The sequence below is a fragment of the Parus major genome, chromosome 1, assembly GCF_001522545.3.
Source record: "Parus major isolate Abel chromosome 1, Parus_major1.1, whole genome shotgun sequence".
In the NCBI taxonomy this organism is placed as follows: domain Eukaryota; kingdom Metazoa; phylum Chordata; class Aves; order Passeriformes; family Paridae; genus Parus; species Parus major.
This window is the reverse complement of record NC_031768.1, coordinates 34,542,222-34,559,779: the sequence shown is the minus strand read 5'-3', so window position 1 is coordinate 34,559,779 and position 17,558 is coordinate 34,542,222. Positions and strand designations below refer to the sequence as shown.

Sequence of the window (17,558 nt, the reverse complement as noted above, 5' to 3'; positions counted from 1 at the left end):
CAGGTAATTTTACTGTCTCTATCGTTAGTTTTTTTTGATAACCTCGCACAATCATGATGATGACCGCTCCCAGAGCTGGAGTCTGGAGCAGCGCGGTCTGTCCCCACCGGAGGGCAGCAGCTCCCGCCGCTGCCCGTCTCATGCTCCTCTCCCCTTCACACCCAGCGCATCACGGCTCGCACTGCGAGCGGAAAATAACCAGAAAAACAGAAGGGAAAAGAGAAAAAGAAACAGAAAAGCTTCGGGAGCACCAGTCCCAGTGAAGCGAGCTTTTCTGACAGATTCTATGATTAATTGTGAGTTAGTTCTACTAACAACCACCGAATCATAGAATATCCTGAGTTTGAAGGGAGTTACAAAGATCGTCAAAATCCAACTCCTGGTCCTGCTCAGGACAGCCCCAAGAATCACACACACACACAAAAATATTTTAAGAATTTTGATCACTATTCTAATTTGATTAGGCCCACCTTGTTATTAATTCTCTCTTCCTTCTATTGCATACCTGAGTCTACAAACTCTCAATGTATATGTAAGATCAGCCTGGTATGAGAAATTATAATTTTTTCACCCATAATTTCCCACCATGTATCCTTCTCCAACCTCTGAACAAATGCTTTGTTTTGTTTTTTTCTTGCTAACCAGGTTGAAAAACAAGGGTGAAAAAATATTTTTTTTTCTGTAATTTAGAAGCCAATCCTTTGAGAATTTTTCTATAAATCTATTTCCTCAACTTGATTTAATATCATGGAAGCAAGAAGAAAAAGAAGTCCTTGTATTGCCATAAGTATCTTACCTCTTTGAAGGCATTACTTGAGTGCCTGTAGCTATCTTCACATTTTCATTTGTTTCTAATACACCTTTCATTTTAGCTGCAAATCTCTTTTCTGTTAAACAAGGAATAATGCAAACCCCATCTCTTTGATCCTACTCTCTAATTCACAGCTTTAGAGCTGATATGTTGTTTTAGTCTGCTCAAATATTTGCTTCTTTGGAGATGGTGACTGCTTATATCTATTCATTAGTTCTCTTCACAAAGGAATTGTACTAAAACTGATCCCTTAGGATGCACAAACTCCTGGTCTGTGCAGAAGAGTCAGGCAGAACGACAACATTACTCACCATTGTGGCTAAACAGTGCCTTATTGCTCAATTTTCTTACCCTAATGGTTATGAATACAGGAGATCACAGACTTTCTTTAAACACCCAGAACAAGGTTCTTCTGACTTAATGAAGACATCAGCATCTGCCATGAGGAGGCCTCCATGTTTTGAGGTAACTATCTGGTACCCAACTGTAGCCCATGGAGAGAAACAGGCACTTCTGTGTCAGTTTGACTTTTACTTATGTAAATTATTCATAGCTGAGGTGAATCATACTGAAAATTACCTTTTTTTTCCCCTGTGACCAAAAGACACTCAACACCTCACACAATCCAAACTATCCAAATTTAGAATAAGCAGATAATGCCATATAAAAACAGGCTATAAAAACAGGCTAGTCTTCATGGCATGATTTGTAACTTAGCATTGCATGCTCCAGGATGACAGGTAAGGCTCTGCAATTGTCCCTGGGCATCCAGGCCCTGAAGACCTAGTGTGAATCAGAGTTCCAAGAAACAACATCACAACATCATTGTGCAATCACTTTTAGAAAGGCAAGTATGGCTCCACTGTACTTTGAAACAAATAGGAGGTAAAAGTCGCTAGAGGGAGCCCCTTAATCATCATATCCTGCATCAAACCTCACTACCTTGGGCCTTCAGCTCTTAGATATTGAAGCACTTTAATAACATTACAGGGTACTACTGCCTCCAGTACTCAGTAAAGAAAATAGGGGAAAAGGACAGGACTATGCAAGGCTTCTGCAGAATTCGACATTCGTTCCACATTCTGAAAAAATACAGGCTATTTAAAGATTTCCATGCAGAAAACCAGCTAGTGCAGATTCAGTGCATTGGTTGGGAACAGAATTAGCTTTGCCTAGACCTTTTAAAAATGTCATTTTTAAGCAGCATCAATGAGAGGGCTCATGACCTTCTTTCCCTCCTTCAAAGATCAAACACCAAAATGGGCACAAGTTGTTGCTCTGAAAATCTTTAGACCACGAGCACAACCCTTCTTCCTTTAACTTCACACTGTAGGTGTGCCCAGTGACAATTCCCAGCAGCCAGACTCCAACATGTGCTACTTGGAGCAGCAAACTGGTCCTCTCTCTCTGTGTTTAAAGAGGGCTGTGTAAAAGACAGCACAGGCTTGTTCCTATCGTGTAACTGCAACCATGCATTCAATATTCTGCTGCATTCTAAATTTAGTAAATAACATAGAAGTTATAGTTTGTGGTTCTCAGTTACAAACTCTGTGGAAATTTGCAAGTAGTACAAGTCCTGGAAAAAACACAAGGATATGAGAGCAGTGGAGATGGCCCCAGTTGCAGAAGAGGCTCTCAGTCAGCAGGGCCCTGCAGAGATTGATTGCAACCTGGACAGAAAAACCCAGAAGATGTTTCTTTTTAGAAAATAGGCAGCAGTAGAGGGCATCAGACAACAAGAAATCCTATGGACCTTAATGAATCCTTGAAGTGCTCAAATCTCAATGAGGGGAATGGGAATGAGAGAGGTACAGACTGGGACTCTGTAATGCAGGTGGGGATCAAAAAGCAGACCCTGAGAGAAGTAAAACCAGACACACCAATTCTTCTGTGCAGGTTGGCTGTAACCACTCCAGCATGCTAATGTTGTGGTGGGAGGGAACAGGGAAGGGATCACCTATGGTGCTATAACTTGCCTCAGAGGGTCTCCGCTAGCAATCCAACGTGAGCATTGCGATTGATACCAGCAACCCACCACAATATCTCCCTTCTCTCATAAGAGACAAAAATGCAGGAAACTCTCTGTTAGTGAAGCAAGATTGCTGTTGGTTAATGCCTCATGCTGTCCCAAAACACTCAGTACAAGAGGACTCACATAAGAAAAGTAAGCATTAGCCAGCATATAACCTTAATTTGTCCATCTGAGTGATGGCTAGGAAACAGGGAGCACTCAGAAGTGGAGCTGAATGACTCATTTTCTGAAAAAGAAAATTCAAGCCTCTTACCGGCATTTCCTCCCCACCCTAGAACTATTTCTCCCAGCGTGTGCAGAGACAAGCACCTCACTGCAGCATGCTCTCAGGGTTGCCATAAAGTGAGGCAATTAGCTCAACTTCTATTTCTACAACAAAGAACTGCTGCTCTGTAAGTACAGCGATTTTCTCTTTTCCTTGGTGTAAGTGTGGAGAGGTTTATTGGGAAGTGTTATTTATAGTACCTTTCACGGAAGTGCCTCAGACTCAAAGGAGATCATTCCCATCCCTTGAGAGACTGGTGGTTAGGCAGAGAGCATTTTATCTGCGTCTGCAGCGTTCCCCAGCCTGACCCCCAGTCCCTGTGCGAATGTCAGAGCTGTGCAAACAGCAGGGGGAAGTGCAGCTTGAGACTCCATGACAAGCCAGAACGTCCAGCTGCTTGGAAGCTCTGGCATAGCATGCTTTTCCTGTGGTGAGCTGTGGGACGTGCAGCCAGGGCACATTTCTGGACTGCCTTCAGAGACGCTGCGCAGTAGCAGCAGTCCCCGTGCTGAAAAGTTTGGAAGCGTTTTAAGTCACCAGTCTATCAGCTGCCTGCTTTGAACATAACTTTACCAGGTACTTTTTTCCTCCATTACTATGTTGGGAAATACACAGGAAAATGTTATTGGCTATTTGGAATTTATTTTTCCTTCTGTAGATAAAAATATCTCAGGGAAGTTTTCAAAATACTTTTTCCTTTACAACAACATTATTCACGTACAAGACTATGTACAAAGCGAGAGCTAGAATCTATGTGTTTACAAGTCTGGGTTTTCTTTTATCTGTATCAAGTCTACAAAACAGTGATTTTTAAAAGAAATTTTCACAGACTGAACAGTACTGAACTGAGTGGTATTAACTGTGTGACTTTTCACCGAGTGTTGCCAAACTGATGCCACAAGTATGTACTGTTTTCAAGAAGAGTGTATATGGTATGTCTAAAAACATGAATATTTTCTCTTACGGGATTTTAGTATCTTGTAAGTATTTTGTTGGAAAAGTAAAAACTGATTATAAACTTTGACTAAATACAGGAAAATTATTGATAAAATGGTTTTATTTCAAAGCTATTCCCCCTAGGATTATTAAAATACGTGGAGAAAGGGACAAAAACTAAATTACTTTGGGGGAGGGATTAACAGTGGGAGAGGGAGGAAAGAGTTTTGCTTTAAGCCAAATTCAGTTTGGATAGCAGAGGGGACTGCTTGCTTGCAGTTTCTCTGCCTGGATTCCCATCACCCTTCACTGAGGAAATGGTTTGACAGGGGTAATACCAGTCAGCTTTCTGCTATTTTACAGGCAGCTTCTGGGGAAGCTCAGCCTCGAGCTCCAGGCTGTGCCTTTAATCTGTGTGTTTACTGTGAAACACAGGCAGTCAGTGACAACCCAATGGCACAATTAAATCTGTTTATTTCCAACTCTCTTTTACTTCAGCTGTTTTGGAGGCTCATAGCATGTAAATATTAGAGATGGCTGAGGTGTTCCTTGTACATTTCCTATAACTACTTAGGATGCAGCAAAGGCACAAACTCACATGCAGGAAACTGAGTATCTCCAGATAGCAATGCTGCATCAGCTCTGGCACTTGTAAGTGTTTGGATGCCAGTTTTCTAAGCATAGAAATTTAATTTTTCCCATTGAAGCTTTTAGTACTGATGGATAAAATGCAAGAACTATTAAACTATTAACTAATATTAACTAAACTGTTTAATACATCATTTCTGGAAAACAAAAACAAATATGAAACAAACATCATTCATAAAATTGAGATGCTTGACAAAGTTCAGCCAGATGTAGGATAAATTTCAAATAAGTCTTTTTTAAAGCTTTAAAACAAAGCTGACTCGGCCCCTACTTCAAAGTCTTCAAATAGTTTATCTCACTGTCCTGACAGTGAAAGGAAAAGTCCCAGAGAAACCTCTTTATTCTCAGAGTTAAATAACAAGCGGTCACAAATTCTTCCAAGAAATTACAATTGTTGGAAAAAGATGACTAGAATTTTTACAACTAAAAAAAAGTATCTGGATTACAAGCCTGAAAGGAAACTTAGCACATTATGTGAAAAAGCACAATGCTGCTATTGTCTATGATTATAGAAAAATAAATTATATTGAGGACTGTATTTTGAAATATTTTTTTTCCTTTCTGAATAGTAAGTATTTTTTATATAGATGATTCATGTAAGAAAATAGAATTATTTTGAGATAAACTTCTTTACACAAAAAGAAAAATCCCTCTGATAAGTGAAGGGCTAGCAATAAAAATATCATTAATGATTTTACTCTTCTTCATTTAGGGTCTGATCTGAGGTGCACTGGAGTAAATAAAACATAATGTTAACAGGCTTTGAGTAAGTTTTTAATCTATTTCTACTACATTTACTACTAGGAAGGTGTAACTATGACAAAGTACTCTTCGTTTTGCAGGACTTGAACACTCCAAATGCAGAAATGATTTGGCAACTAATGTCTCATTGGTAAGAAAAAAGCCATGAGTTACTGTTTTATCATACTTAGATCTAAAGTGAGTGAAGCTTAATAATGACGTAATGTGGTGTTACAAAAGAGTAGCATTGTTTATCTCACCATGTGATTTTTGTTTGTTTATCTTGTTGTTAAATTTTTCACAACCCAAAGATCCCAGCCCAGGCAAAAACGATGTCAGAGGAAGTTGACCCCATTCTCAGCTTCCCAGAACAATTCTTTGTAAACATCCAAAGCCATGAAGCAAAATCACTTGTATGCCATCTGCTGCATGTAAATTCTCATGTGAGACCACTCACAGGAAACTTGGAAACAATCAGGAAAGGAGATTTTAAAGTTATGGTCCTGACATTTTCCTCTTCATTACATCAGTTTGGGTAAATGATAAACATTTAGCACACCCTCTGTGTCTGGGGAGAGTGGTCTGCTCTGCAGCCAAGCTCACATTTGAGGGTCTCTGGCCATGTGCAGGAGCAGTGATCAATGGCCAGGTCACTGGCTTCTTTCCCTCTTCTGTGTTTCAGGTCACCCCTGGTTACAACCCTGATTTTTGGTCTGCTTCTGCAAGCACCATTCACACAGCCTTCCACCATCACACAGCCAAACTTTGTCCTGTTGCTGGCTGATGATCTTGGCATAGGGGATGTAGGTTGCTATGGGAATGATACTATCAGGTAAGGAAGCTGACCTTAAGGGTGAAGAGCTGGTGTGATATTTAGTGTAAACCTGAAATCCTCTGCCCAGGATTATCTCATAGCCTAGAAGGCATTCCCAGGGCCAGCTCTGCTGTGTGGTGTTGCTTTACTATGGGAATATGACATCCATTTTTGTGTGTTTCTTAATTGCCTAACACTTAAAAAACAGCTATACCCAAAGATAGAAATACTGTCCCCTCTTTTAACACACAGGCCTCATTACCTCTTTTTAATTCTGTTACTGTTCCTTCCCAGTCTCAAATAAAAACATAGTTAAATGATTGCAATGAACAATGTTACCAGGAACTATTTGCCTTTCCAGCATCAAGGATGGAGAATTTGCCTTCCTTTTTGAAAGTTGTGCCACAGTATTGCCTCCTGGCTTGTAAACTGTTTGAACAAAACCAAATTTGCTACAATCCCTCCCTTCATCCAGCAAAGTTTTGGGAATCTTACCCTGAAAGGCTTCAGTCAGCAAGTTCCTGACAGGCAGCTGGTGATGATAGGTAGCTGACAGGGCTCTGCAACGCCAGGCCTCCACAGCATCATTCCCAAGGCATGGATTTTCTCTTTACACATTCAGGGTGTACCAGCAGAGTGACTAAGTATCTGGGCTCTCCTAGCAGCTGGTTCTCTGCAGTGCAAAGAATAGCAGGATTTCGAAATAGCAGTTTAGGAAGAGACCTAGTGCTCCCTTGAGGAGGAATATTTATCAGCAAACTGAGATGGCAATTCTGCTGAACTACACCAACTGCTTTGCCAAGTTACCCCAGACTGGACCTCTGGCAAAAGGCTGTAGAGAATAAGTCTTGTTGCAGATGTTTCCTGGCAATGTGTCTTTGAGAGAGGAATCCATAACAGTACAAGTACAAAGCAGCAAAACATCCAGGATCTTTCGAAATCCTACTGAAGGTTTTGCCTGCTTGTGAACACCGTTGAACTGACAAACATGAAATCAAAATTGTAAAATTGGAGCTCAATCTAATTTAAAATAGAAGCTGGAAGATGGGGATATTATATTCTGAAATGTAAGATATTTTCTTGTCTGTAAGTAGTGTGGTTGGCAAGCTTGCTTTTGTTGGTTGCCAGTTGCTGGCAAAATACACTCTTCTCACCTACTTATTCACACTGTGGCTTAATTCATATTGCCATGAGAGATTGCCACTACAGCGTGAAAACACACAGGATTTCTTTCCATTTTTCTCCTTTTCCCTACAAATGTCATGAGAAGTACCTTGTTAGCTTCCTTATCTGTACTGTAATTCATGTAAGCATCTTGTCTAGTCAACCACTGTCACCCTGTGGCAACTAAATTACCATTACACTGATACACAGGCTGATACACTGCTCTGTAAGAAGCAAGTTTAAGAAAGGCAGCTCTGGAGGAATTAAAGGTCTTTGCTGTGAGGGTGCTGAGGCACTGGAGCATGTCCCAAGAAGCTGTGGATGTCCCATCCTTGGAAGTGTTCAAAGCCAGGTTGGATGGGGCTCTGAGCAACCTCATCTAGTGGAAAGTGTTCCTGCCCATGGCAGGGGGGTTGGAACTTCGTGATCTTTAAGGTTCCTTCCTGCCCAAACCATTCTACAATTCTATGATTTCTGCAAGGCTTTTCATAGGATGAAGAGGAAGGGGGGGTTGGGGGGGGGGGGAAGAAAAAAGAATTGTTGTCTTGAAATTAATCCAGATACTGATTTTTAATTAAGAAAGAAAAAGAGAAATATTTCCCAATCACTTGAGAAAATTAAAATAAATTATAAAAAATATTCCCTGGCCATCTTCAAATAGAAGAAACTTCCAAAAATAAAGGTAAGTATATAATTTCTTATTCCCTTGAAAGACTCTCTGGATGATATCTGGCGGCACTGGTTGCATTTTTAGGACCCCGAACATTGATCGCCTGGCAAAGGAAGGAGTGAAGCTGACCCAACACATCGCTGCAGCTCCACTTTGCACCCCCAGCAGAGCAGCTTTCCTCACTGGCAGATATCCCCTCCGATCAGGTTTGCCTTGCAAAGCCACACACCCTTTAACACATTGCTTTATTGCTGGAGAGAGCAATGTCCTACAATGGGCACAGAAGAAATGAGGGAGTGCCAATAGGGGTGTCACAGACACTCCATCCCTCACTGAGACACATGAGGTGCCAGACAATTATTAAATTATAATTAATTTATAATAATATTCTATAGTTTATATAAATTTATAATAATTTAATAATTAATTATTAAAGGCTAAGTACCTTTGAGGTGGCTTCTGTATTTGTAGGGTATTTGTGAACTGATCTGGGGGAAGCAGAACGGAGAAGAACCAGCTCTGCAGAGCATCTTGGTCTCCCACAACACAAAATTTTGGTTATGTTTTGATGTTCTGCTGTACAGATTGCAGCCAGAATTGACCCAGAGTAATCTGTTACATTCTAAAAAGTCATTACACGAAGTATCAAGAACTTACAAAGCACTAGTTAAGTTAATTTCTGTCATAGGTGACTCCTCATGAGATGTCAGAAGCAGCTCAGCCCTGCAGGGAGCAGAGTAGGTCTGTGCATATGTGTGTCCATTCCCTCCAGTCAAGGTGCAGAACAAGTCATTCATGGGAAAGCTTTTTATGTGTCTGTCAGAATTAATCTGTCCTAGCACATAACAGTTTGACAGCAATATTATTTTTCCCAGTTGTGCTTTTGAAGAAAAAACACCATCCTCTCAAAATGAGCATCCCTGAGATGAAGAGGTATGAAAAACAAATAGCTCTATATGTCTCCAACAGCAACCCTCAAATGCTTGTTCTATTGCAAATTATCTTCAGAGCCTTCATTCCTGAGGCATTTTGAAGCTCATATGTCATTCTACTTTTATCATGACAGCTCCCACTGAGACTGGGAGCTTGAAAACACACACAGGTACATACAGACCCTTTGCCACAGTAATAACAGGGCCAGAGATGTTCGGTGCTACAATGACAGACTGAACTTCACATAGAACTGGATGATGGGGTTATTCCAGGATAAAATACTAAATGGTAGGGTGTAAACCTGCAGGTGAAGAGAATATGGATACTTGGTGGGGCTCAGAGATCAGATACCAGCCATGTCACTGTGCAAGGAAACCCTGAGCTCCCTGGCAGCCCTCAGTGAGCTGGAGTCTGAGACTGACAGGGAGTCTCCTCACGCTCCTCCCTGCCCTCACACCCACACTAAGCAAGTGCATTTCATACTGCCTAGGTGCCACTGTAAAATATAAAATCTCCTACATGACTGTGCCATTCCAAATGAAATGAAATTAAAGAAATAAAGTCTCAATATGAGATACAAAGAAGAAAGAATAGGTACTATGGTGAGTCTTAACTCTTTCTAAATATTGTCCAGGGTCTTAGATTCATTTTCCCAAACAAACAGCATTAGGATAAACATTTAACACTATCATTTCAATGAGATCAGGAAACAAAAAAGTATGTACTTACTAAGATTGTTTTTTATTGCATTTTTAGGGATGGATGCTATAAACGATTACCGTGTTATTTTTTGGAATGCTGGCTCAGGAGGGCTTCCTCCAAACGAAACCACTTTTGCCAAAATACTGCAGCACCAAGGCTACAGCACAGGACTGATAGGTATGGGGGTGCTCTTCTCCTAAAGATGTTCTTGAATGTGTTTCACCTGCACATCTCACTCAAACTATTTGTTTTAGTTAGGAACTGCTCATACTTCAGTTGTAGTATATTTATTTCCTGATTAAGAATAATATGTTAAAAAAAACCCAAAAAGTACCTCTGTCAAAAGAACAAGCATATGATAAAGATGGCAGTTTTTACCATTGACCCACTTTCAAGCACAGCTGTGGTTGTTAAAATACATAACAGAAATTATGAATATTATTATACCAGGTATAAGATAGTTATTCCAATATTATTTCAGTAAAGAACAAAGTAAAAATATGAGTGCCATTTAAATATTCATGATGATGTTTTACACTGTTCAAAGCAGATTCACACAGCAGGGAACAGCTGCTACTGAAACATTAGAGACAGTTAATAGTGTCACAAGATTGGGCCTTTCAGAAACAGAAACAAAGCAATTATTTTTTTCTTCAGTCACAGCCTTCCACTATAGCTCACCAAGATTTAAGTGCAGCCCAAAAACACTGCCTTCTTCTGCATCAATGTGAATTTTATTTTACTTCATGTTTTATAATGATATTTTTTAGTACAGTTGTAACTTTTGGTCATCATCTTGTTTCAAATAATTATTTACCTTGAATGTGTCATATAGTTGCACAAGCTGATAAAGCACAAACATTCCTGGCTGATTTTTATCTGAGCATGTAAAATGTCAAAATCCAAAATCTGTATCTGGCATAAAAATAACATAAAAATAACATTAAAAACATAAAAATATTAGCTGCACAAACCAACTGAATTTATTAATAAAACTTCTTGCAGAAACATATTTATATTCATTCAGCAGAATAAATCTAAACCACATGGGACAAAACTAAAAGAAGCCTTCCAAGCAATTTAAATTCTTCATTACTGAAGCTCCATCTCCTGTTAGTTTGGTAGCAATTTTATTTCAGTTGTTTTAACAGGCTCATAAAACGTCTTGGTTTCAGCCTGTTATCACTAGCAGAACAATCAGATTTGTTTCTACTCTCCCCAGGGAATTGCCCTGCAGCTGAGCTGTGCTGCTTGCCTCGGAGAAGCAAAATGGGGAGGCATCTTCCCTGTGGGCATCTCAACTAAAAATCACACTACAGATGCCAAAAGCATCACTTAGATTAACCAGATTGACAGATCCTGATTAATTGCACCATGGGGGATGATGGAAATCCCCAATGATAAGTGACACACAAAATACCACAAGAATTTTGCATTCAAGTCATGAAGCAAAAAATCTTAGCATCCACCCACGTCACCACAGCTGAATGAGCACTAAGTAGTCTCACCTGAATTGTTTGTGATTGTTTTGCCCTGAGCACAACCAGTTTAATTGCAAAGTTAAATCCTATTAATAACCTGCAGCTTGAGGTGATAATGAGATTTTTTTGGAAGTGCTTTGAAGGTTCTTTGTAGTCAGAAAACTAATGCTGTATAACTAATGCCCTCAGAGATTAATTTATCTTAATTATACACTTAGTTTAGCTTCTGGAGATTTGATTCTTTTCTGTCATGTCAGAAACCTTTATCGACCTCAGCTGGAGATTGATGTGTTGGAGTGCATCTGAATTCCAAGAATACTTTAGCTGCACCTGTGTTTATGACCAACACATCTATGTATTGGTTACAAACCTGTTTCATTCTAGAGCTAGCTCTAAATGTGTCAGGAGGTAAACTGAGTAGAGATTTTAGCTGAAACCAATTCATCCCTAGAACTTCCATCACTTTTTAATTTTTTTTTTATATTTACAGCCGAGAAGCAGCAATTTTTCTCCTCTGGGGTAGTTTTTCTGCTCCTATGGTAATGCATTGCAATTCTATTGAAATGTACTCAGGGTTGGCTACTTTATATGTACAGTATTTACATATATCAGTATTTATATATATAATATTTATATATATATGTGTGTATATATATATATACATTACAGTATTTTTATATATCAGTATATTATATGTACTGATAACACACTGAACCATTTCTTGAGGATAACAGCATCCTGGAAGTGTACAGTTCCTGTCTCCACAATAAGAATTAGTTTCAATTTAGTTTTAGAGTAAAATTTTTAATGTCCATTTTGATCTGACATCCAAGATCTGCACAAAATTCAATTAAACCTCTGATGAATGGTAGATTTTTTTCACTCAGTTGAGACATTCTCAAACCTTAGTGTTTGAACAAAATGAGCCAACTTGCTATGTCACCATGTAAGTGCCTAACCAGTCTATTTGAATAGACTGGAAGGGAAGAAAAAGCATGGCATTGATGTGCCATTCAAGACAGTAGTTGGTATGTTCATAAAGAAGAACAAATTGTGTTGCAAAAGGTCAAAGGATGGTCCTTCTTGTATATGAAGACTTCAGTACTTAAAATAAGTAGTCTTTAACCTTTTAAAATTTGATTAAATATGACTAAATGGAAAAATATTTAAAAACAAACTCTTTTATTCTCATTCAGTATATGGAGATATAATGATCATCAAAGTTACTTACAAATGTACAGCTTCATGAGAAATCCTGATTTCTTGAGCTCAAATTTTTCTGGATCCAGTAGTTTGTCTGGCAAACAGTTACATGAGCTGCCAGTTTGACTGCTCTATCCATATCTTCTCTTATCAATCTGCCACCAACACTGAGTGTTGCTATAGTCCTGACATCAAGCACTCACAGAAAAAAGTCTGTGTAGCACTTTGAAGGTAAAAGGGACAATAAAACAAGTTGTTTTTTTTTCCCTAAGCTTACAGAAGGACAGCTTCCTCCTCTTTGCTACTTGACAGGTAGCCAGGAAGGCCATACATTTTTGCTCAGTTTGGAATTTTTCTCAATTTCTATTTGCTTTTATAGGCTTTTTTTTTAAATGTTTGATCAAAACTATAAGGCATGAGTATATATACAGAACACAAATAAATGTGCTGAAAATTTATAAATTATAGAGGTTTACTTTAGTCAATCCCATTGTATAACTACATACTTGGTATATTTCTGTGTAGGATGAAGAAGCAGAAAACAATCAACCACTTTTTAAGAAATGTTTTGTGTAAGGAAAAGTCCATTGTTTTAAAATATTATCTCCTTATATTTTAATAACCTCTATTTTCAGGGAAGTGGCATCAAGGTGTTAACTGTGAATCCCGCAACGACCATTGCCATCATCCTTTGAAACATGGATTTGACTATTTCTATGGCATGCCTTTTACACTAATAAGTGACTGTCAGCCAACAGAAACACCAGAGATGGACAGAGCCTTTAGAAGGAAACTCTGGCTTTCCACTCAAATGATTGGCCTCATTACACTCACTGCTGTCCTTGGAAGACTCACAGGCTTGATTTCAGTCCGCTGGAAAACACTGACCTGCCTTGCTGGGTTTAGTCTCCTGTTCTTCATATCCTGGTTCTCAAGTTATGGATTTGTACGGCATTGGAACTGCATTATGATGAGAAACCATGGGATTACTGAGCAGCCAATGGTGACAGACAGAACTACGTCCCTTATCTTGAGAGAGTCCATTTCATTTATTGAAAGGTGAAGTGAACTTCCTTTGACCACAAATTTTCTCGTCCTTGCACATTTTGCTACTTGTAAACAGCACTTTCCTGTTTCATGTCTTCATAAGTTTTTATAATTTTTATAATTTCTTTTATAATTTTTATAACCATGTAGGATTATAAGTACTTTTATTTTTATTCATTTTAAATAATATCAATAGTTCTATCATGTAATTCAAAAAATACCAAACTGCTGTTTAAAGGATGCCCCTTATTCCTAGGTTCACTAAAGCTGATAATACTTCCCAATTTCCATGGGCTGTATTGAATATTCCTAGACTGTATTTAAGAAATATGTATATCTACCAATGAGACCAGCATTGCAGCTTTAAGGAGTGGCAGGTGATGTCAGAAATGTGTGTGTGGGCCAGGGAAGGAAAAGCAGAGCTCTGTCTTATCCTATGGACTGATAAGTGGGAAACAGCTGGCAGGAGATGAACCTGCTGCCTTCACTTCAGTAGCACAATGGTACTTCACAATTCCAGAAAGGGGATCTTCAATCTGGAAGTTTTATATCTATGATTCAGGGTAGAAAAAGAATAATTTTATACAGGCCCAAAATTATTCTGAGATCCTAATCACTGGGTCATAACATCTTACAAAGTAAGGTGTTTCTGAAGGGATTGTTGAAATATCTATACAAAAATAGTATCATTTTTCACTACAGCTGATCTGCATTGAGAACCTTCCTCCCAATAACACAGTGTTGATATCTGTTTTGTAGAAATAAGAACAGACCATTCCTCCTCTTTCTTTCCTTTTTGCATTCCCACACTCCTCTCCTCACCACGGAGAAGTTTCTTGGGAGGAGCAGACATGGTTTATATGGAGACAACGTAGAAGAGATGGACTGGATGGTGGGTAAGTTAGCATATAGTAATTTCTCCAACCATCTCATATCTATATCTAAATAAAAAGTTTTATTAAAAGGACAAGAAATATTATTAAAAGCATGTAAAAAAAAAAAATCTTAAGCATTTAATGAACATCTGTCAATCTTGTGTGAGCACTGTTGCTTTGTAGTGTTGGTTTGTTGGTTTTTTACTTACTCCAGTCTTGGGCCAAATGTTCACTCTTTTTTTTTTTGTCAAGTGTTTACCAGTTTTAACCATGTCCTCTAAGCTCCTGCCAAGGAGCTCTCCTGTTCTTCCTTCTAAATATGTGAGAATTATTTCATTTTCTATGATTAATAAAGACCAGGTCATCTCAGTCTCTTATGATCATTTCTAAATAGGACATGTCAGAAGGTGATAAAACCGATAAGCAAATTAATTTCAGTTGAAAAAGAGCTATTTATTTGTGACTGCTGTATTAAGCACAATACTAAATATTTTTCAGCCACAATCATAAATTCAGAAATGTTCATCAGGATTACCTGGTATGTCCCCCACTATAAGATTCATGTTATTTTTCAGCCTGTTTTTCTGAAGGGGAAAGAGAATTATTTATCATTCAGTCATGAGGGACAAAAAGTACCCACATTTGCAAAAGAGAGAAAAGTCAGGTACACATACAGGAAGAAACTGGTTTCAAATCTAACAGTCAAATATTTACACTCTGAAAATATAAATAAGAACATCAGAAAGAGCTCAAGAATTACTTTTCATTTTAAAGGAACTTTGTTATTAATGCATATTATATCTATGAAGTAATGTAATGCAAATCCTAACTGTGGTCTAGACAATATAAAGGTAATCTTATGTTTTTTCCATATTTTTCATGATGGCCACCAGTGATGCAGCCACTAACTTTTGGGGGCTTTAGATCATAATTTCTTTCCATATCATAACTACAAATCTCAGTCTTAAAAAATATTAAACAATGGGCGGCCTTGACTTGTAAATGCTCACAAGTCAGAGGTTAAAATTTATGTAGTATGAGGGATTTTCCTGCTTTTTAATATACCCATATTCTTGCACTTATAGGCCAGGTTCTAGATGCTATTGACAAGGAAGGCTTGAGACATAGTACACTGGTTTACTTTGCCTCTGATCATGGTGGATGGCTGGAACGACAAGAAGGCAAAAGGCAGCTGGGTGGCTGGAATGGAATATACAAAGGTAAGAGCTGCCAGGGACAGTGACAACCCAGCAACAACTAGTTGAAAAGCTTAGGACACCCCTAAGGCTTAAGAAAGACTACACTCGAGAAGTAATACTGGTTTGTTACCAAGAAGCAAAAATGTCTTGCTCTAATCAAGCATGTAACAATGTAGTAAATTCTGATCTGGGCTGGTGTCTTTTATAAGCATGAATTCTCAGATTGTCGGGGTCTGGCCTACTGAACACACTTTCATTAATGCTCAGTAGGAGCTTAGCAGCAAAAACAAAAGAGTAAAGAAGGCTCATCAAGGTAACATGATAATACAAAAAATTGTGCAAAAATTCTCTTTATTTTAAATCAAACTTATATTTTTCTTTTTTCATTTAATTAAAGGTGGAAAAGCTATGGGAGGATGGGAAGGAGGAATCCGTGTCCCAGGGATATTTAGATGGCCAGGAGTGCTACCTGCAGGCAGCGTTATTGATGAACCTACAAGCCTTATGGATATTTATCCTACAGTAGTTCATTTGGCTGGAGGGACAGTGCCTCAGGACAGGTACAAACAAAAACATCTTTATTCTTCCTTCTTTCCCAAAACAATGGGAAATCTAGCTTGGAAACACATTTTAATAATTTGATGTTTTCTTTTTCAGTCCTGCTGCTTTTCTAGACACATCAATGTCTACAAGCTCTGTCACCTCTTCTCTACCTTTGAGATTCAGCCCCTACCTGCCATCTCCTGTAATCCTCTTTCTTGTCCAGAGCTGCCTGTTGCAGCTGGAGGTGTGCAGAGGAGGCACAGCTCCCCTCAGCCCTGTGGTCTGTTTCTCATGCTAGGGTGATTGATGGCCGGGATCTGCTGCCCCTACTGCGAGGCACGGTGGCGCACTCGGAGCACGAGTTCCTGTTCCACTACTGCGGCACTCACTTACACGCTGCACGCTGGCACCAGAAGGACAGTGAGTACACAGCTTCTTTCCAAAGAGTTGGATCCAGTCTACAGGAGGGCACGTGGTTCCAACAGGTTGTTTTTTTTCTGGGATTATGTTTTTCCAAGTAGTTCAGGTGTAATGTGGTAAAGAACTTGCTAGCATTGCCTGTATTGTACAGCACCAGTAGAAATTACAGTACGACTTTAACTAATAAGTGCAGAGCTCAAGTGCATCCAGAAATGAACTTTAGAAAAACATTCGTTCTTCCCTGTGATAAATGATAACCAGCCTTCTGTGATTCTTTCTTTCCTGCCAGCTGGAGCTGTTTGGAAGGCTCATTATGTGACTCCCATCTTCAGTCCTCCTGGAGCTGGGGCTTGTTATGACAGAGGATTTTGTCCATGCTTTGGGGAGGGAGTGGCCCATCATGAGCCTCCATTGCTGTTTGAGCTTTCACAAGACCCTTCAGAAGCCAAACCTCTCTCGGCTGACACAGAGCCCCTCTTTGAGACTGTCCTAAGGAAGATTGGCAGAGCCATAGAGGAGCACCGCAGGACTCTGACTCCAGTGCCAGAGCAGCTCTCTGTGTCCAACGTGGTGTGGAAGCCGTGGCTGCAGCCCTGCTGTGGGACATTCCCGCTCTGTTGGTGTGATAAGGAAGATGACAGCACACAGATTTTCTGAGATGCATGTCTAATGACACATCCTGTGCCACTGAGTACTCTACTGACAAAGATATCAGATAATAATGGAGTTTTTTCTTCTCCTGGGAAGCAAAGTGGATGAAAATAAAGAAGAAGAAAAGGAATATCAATCAGAAGTTTTCCCCTTCGTTCTTTGCCACTAGCTGAAGGTTTAAGGAAATCCTGGTTTTGCAGATTTGAGTATAAGAGAAAACTATAGAGGTGTGCTCCCAATATCTGACTAATTTATGCCTTCTCAAGGAACACAGTTGAAAAATGCTGCAGAGAGCCAAGTGCACAGTGCTGAGCAGGCAGCAGTAAGAAATAAAAATAAACCTCTAAATGTTTGCAGTTGTGTCTCTATAGCCCACAAATCACAGTTGTACTCTATTTAAACATAGTAATTGTAGTCATTACT

The 17,558-nt window shown here is 39.2% G+C and overlaps 1 protein-coding gene across 5 annotated transcripts; it reads left to right on the top strand.

The window, feature by feature from the left end:
* Positions 1-3,127: 3,127 nt before the first annotated feature.
* LOC107212086 (arylsulfatase D-like) lies at positions 3,128-17,465 on the top strand. 5 transcript variants are annotated; one of them, XM_015644947.2, is made up of 12 exons: positions 3,128-3,235; positions 5,405-5,458; positions 5,535-5,584; positions 6,116-6,265; positions 8,166-8,287; positions 9,771-9,893; positions 13,036-13,459; positions 14,207-14,343; positions 15,408-15,542; positions 15,919-16,081; positions 16,363-16,484; positions 16,774-17,465. In XM_015644947.2, exons 3-12 carry the CDS (start codon positions 5,559-5,561, stop codon positions 17,139-17,141), a joined length of 1,770 nt encoding a protein of 589 aa, XP_015500433.1. In that variant the 5' UTR covers positions 3,128-3,235; positions 5,405-5,458; positions 5,535-5,558; the 3' UTR covers positions 17,142-17,465. The 5 variants fall into 5 exon arrangements, with proteins under 5 accessions (XP_015500433.1, XP_015500453.1, XP_015500422.1 ...); XM_015644936.3 differs by lacking the exon at positions 3,128-3,235 and adding an exon at positions 3,373-3,684; XM_015644967.2 differs by lacking the exon at positions 5,405-5,458.
* The last annotated feature ends 93 nt before the right edge of the window (positions 17,466-17,558 follow it).

Excerpts from the sequence above, each read along its gene's own strand:
- LOC107212086 (XM_015644967.2), top strand. The coding sequence starts at position 5,559 with ATGATTTGGCAACTAATGTCTCATTG. Across the intron at positions 9,894-13,035 it reads CTACAGCACAGGACTGATAG|GGAAGTGGCATCAAGGTGTT; the intron begins GTATGGGGGTGC and ends CTCTATTTTCAG. Across the intron at positions 13,460-14,206 it reads TCCATTTCATTTATTGAAAG|AAATAAGAACAGACCATTCC; the intron begins GTGAAGTGAACT and ends TCTGTTTTGTAG.